The sequence below is a fragment of the Rhea americana genome, unplaced genomic scaffold (genome assembly GCF_003343005.1).
Source record: "Rhea americana isolate MKP2758 unplaced genomic scaffold, rheAme1 scaffold_111, whole genome shotgun sequence".
NCBI lineage: Eukaryota > Metazoa > Chordata > Aves > Rheiformes > Rheidae > Rhea > Rhea americana.
In genome coordinates, this window is record NW_028185162.1 from 1,848,362 (window position 1) to 1,851,302 (window position 2,941).

General features: G+C 41.6%; 1 protein-coding gene across 1 annotated transcript in view; it reads left to right on the forward strand.

Annotated features, from left to right (window-relative positions):
- The first annotated feature begins 735 nt into the window (after nucleotides 1–735).
- Nucleotides 736–2,941, forward strand: part of CUX1 (cut like homeobox 1) — a 198,428-nt gene continuing 196,222 nt past the window's right edge. Inside the window, exon 1 of the mRNA XM_085314717.1 lies at nucleotides 736–777. Coding sequence (XP_085170843.1) covers nucleotides 736–777 — 42 coding nt within the window. The remainder of the gene's footprint in view (nucleotides 778–2,941) is intronic.

Here is a 2,941-nt window from a genome sequence, read left to right on the forward strand (position 1 = left end):
TTGGGTCCTGTTGCACTTGCACATCTAAGGATGAGGGGTGAGAAAAGCAAGGAGTGTGTGKGGGGGGTGTGAGTAAATCCTTGGCACTGTAGTTTTGTCAGCTTATATATATTCTTGCTTTTTTCCCACCTTCTGGAAATGTGGGTGAGGGAACAGAGACTTTCATAAAATTTAAAATGGCCAAGAAGCCTCCATTTTTATTTAGAAGCRTTTTCCCAAGTGGAGGCCCAGGGGACTCTTTTGAGAGCTGCCAGCAGGCTGCTTGCAGGGTGCCCTTTGGGCTAAGGAGGCAGAGGAGCTAGTGAGCAGCTATCCGAAGTTATCYGAAGGGAAGGAAGATGCAGTGTGTTGAACTGGGCAGCTGTTGGTGCAGTGTGGGTTGCGAGTAACCTTCTGGCTAGGTGGTTATCAAGGTGCACATCTTACAGGGGAAAGAARCGGCACCTTGAAAGAGGACAGTAATGAAGTGTACCCACAGAGGTTCCTAACCGCTTCAGATCAGCCTAATTGCAAGTCAGTGCCAAAAGGGGGGACGCCGCCAGTCTCTGCTTGCCACTGGCTGTGTTTTCCCACCTCCACTTTGCAGTGGGACCAGCACTTTTKTAAGAGCAAAGCGAGCCCGAGCCGGGAACTGGTTTAACTGAAAGGAGGTGGCCTCTGARTTTTAGCAGGGTCGCTTTGCTGGCRGGCTCGCCKCACGGCCATGCGGTGCCGGTTTCCAGCACAGCGAGGGCGATGCGGGCCGCGTGGACAGGAGTGGCCTTGGCAGCGCCTAAAGTAGGTGATGAAGCTGCTGCCGGGAACTCTATGGCAGCTGCGTTCGAGGAATACAAGTTTGCTTTGAGTTGATTGTGGTTACAGTGGATGGCAGATTGATCCCTTAGTTTCAGTTTATTTATTTGTTTTTTTTTTAATATAGATTGAAAGAGACCTTTTAACATTTGCTTTTGAGGATTCCTTTTAATGACTCCTGTGCTTAAGAGCATAAGACTTGCTTGTCTCCTCTCTTCCCACTGCCTCCTTCCCACTGCCAGTAAATTTATTGAAATGGGTTAAAGCAGAAACTTTGGAGAGAGAGTTCTTTAGTCATCCAGGGCTTAAGCAAGGTGAGCTTCCCAAATTGCTTGTTCAGTCTGCCCTGAATCGATGGGACTTTGGGGCAAAGGGAAAGGAGTGAGAAGGGTAACAGTCTTGCTTGTTCTTGCTTCTTATTCCAAAATGCATTCCAAGTCCTGACTCATTTTTTTTCACGGACAATTGAAAAATGGTTATTCTTGGCCAGAAAGTTTGTTACCACTTTGAATCTATGGAGCTAAAGATTATAGGCTCTGAATCCTTCCTGGAGTCAGGTCACCACTCRCGTACCTTTGAGCCTCGGTTCCTGTTACTTTTCATTTGAACCTTTTTGATTCCAAGATGTGGAGAATGATACTGAGACATGTTCTCCTATTTTTGTAACTCTCTCTAAAGGAGTCTGAAACACTTCTGTCTGTATAGTATTACATCTCTCTCCTTTTACTTAGTGGCTCCTTAAGGAATGGTTGCCAGGTTTGGGAGAGGTCTGTCCCTTTGTGTGTTACGCCCAACTTGGAGATCCCAAACCTGAGTAGATGCTTCTTACCCTTTTAATATGTGCCTGCATGCAAAAATAATGCTTTGGCTGTTTGAATTTTTCCAATAATTGTGRTCTCTCATGAGATTAAGACGTTTTATGAAAAATCTTCCATTAGTGCTTGTTGGTTGTAATCCTGTATCTATTATTATGTTTAAATAAATTTATCGTGTAAATGGTTCAGATCAAGTAAGACAGAGCAAACTAGTGATTTTCAAAGGGTTTTGATTTTGGGCTTGTCAGTCATGATATAAACTAAATATCTAGTTTTTAAGCTAGTATCAGATCTTATATATAAGACTGGATATTTTACTGTTCTGCTATTGGAATTGCATCTACSTGTTCATAAGCACTAGACAGGAGCTTGAGCTTTTGGGCTTCAGTATACTGTTCACTGGGTCCAGCCATGTTAGGTGCATGCTTGCATTTTTCCTTGGCTATGTCTGTACAAGTGAAAATGTTTTGTAGTGAGAAATGTCCCAGGAGGAGTTTGGAAAGGAGCAGGAAGGAGTTTGTAGTGAATATACTGGAGTGCGGGTACCAATGAAGCAGTCAGGGCAAGACTGATATTCTTCATTTACCACCTGACTCTTCCATTCATCRTAGCACAAAATAGGATCTTTGCTTGAATCAGTTCTTTCTTTCTGGTCTCTAAACTTGGAAGTAAAGATCTCTAAAAATCTACTTTTCCAGTTTTAAAGCTCATTGCTAGCGCTTTGTAGTGTACCAAAAGCATTTAATTCTTTAGTCTACTTGAATTCCCTCTTATTTCATGATTTGTTTTCTCTTTGCTTTGCTTTAAATATGTGCTTCCTTTTTAAATATAGTTTTCCAAGTTGTCGGCCGTACCAGATTGTTTATATTTTTTAAAAGCCTTCTGCTTAGCCGTTATATTGCTCTTTATAGTACTGCTTAACCACATTGGTTTCTGTTGCTCTTTTTTCTTGCATAAACTTAGCTGGGATGAATTTCAAATGTGGTTTATCCAACTGTTAAGTATTTCCCACTTTTCTGCAATAGATTTCACATATGTTACAGAATTCCAAACCAAGATCTGGTGGACATATTGCCCTATTTTTTTCCCTCAAAGTTAGAAATACTGGSTTTTTTGAGCATTACAGTGGCAATATTTAGGTCACTGGCTCCAGCATGCTGCCTAGCCTAGAATCCATTTGTCATATTTAGCTCATTTCTGAGGATTAAGATAACTATGGTTTTTATATTTATTAGAAAAACCTTTGCATATCTCTTAATTTTGTGGTAGTAAAGCAGGGGGGAACACTGATGCTTTTGAGTGGGAAACTGCAGAAGAAATCTTTTTTTTTTTTT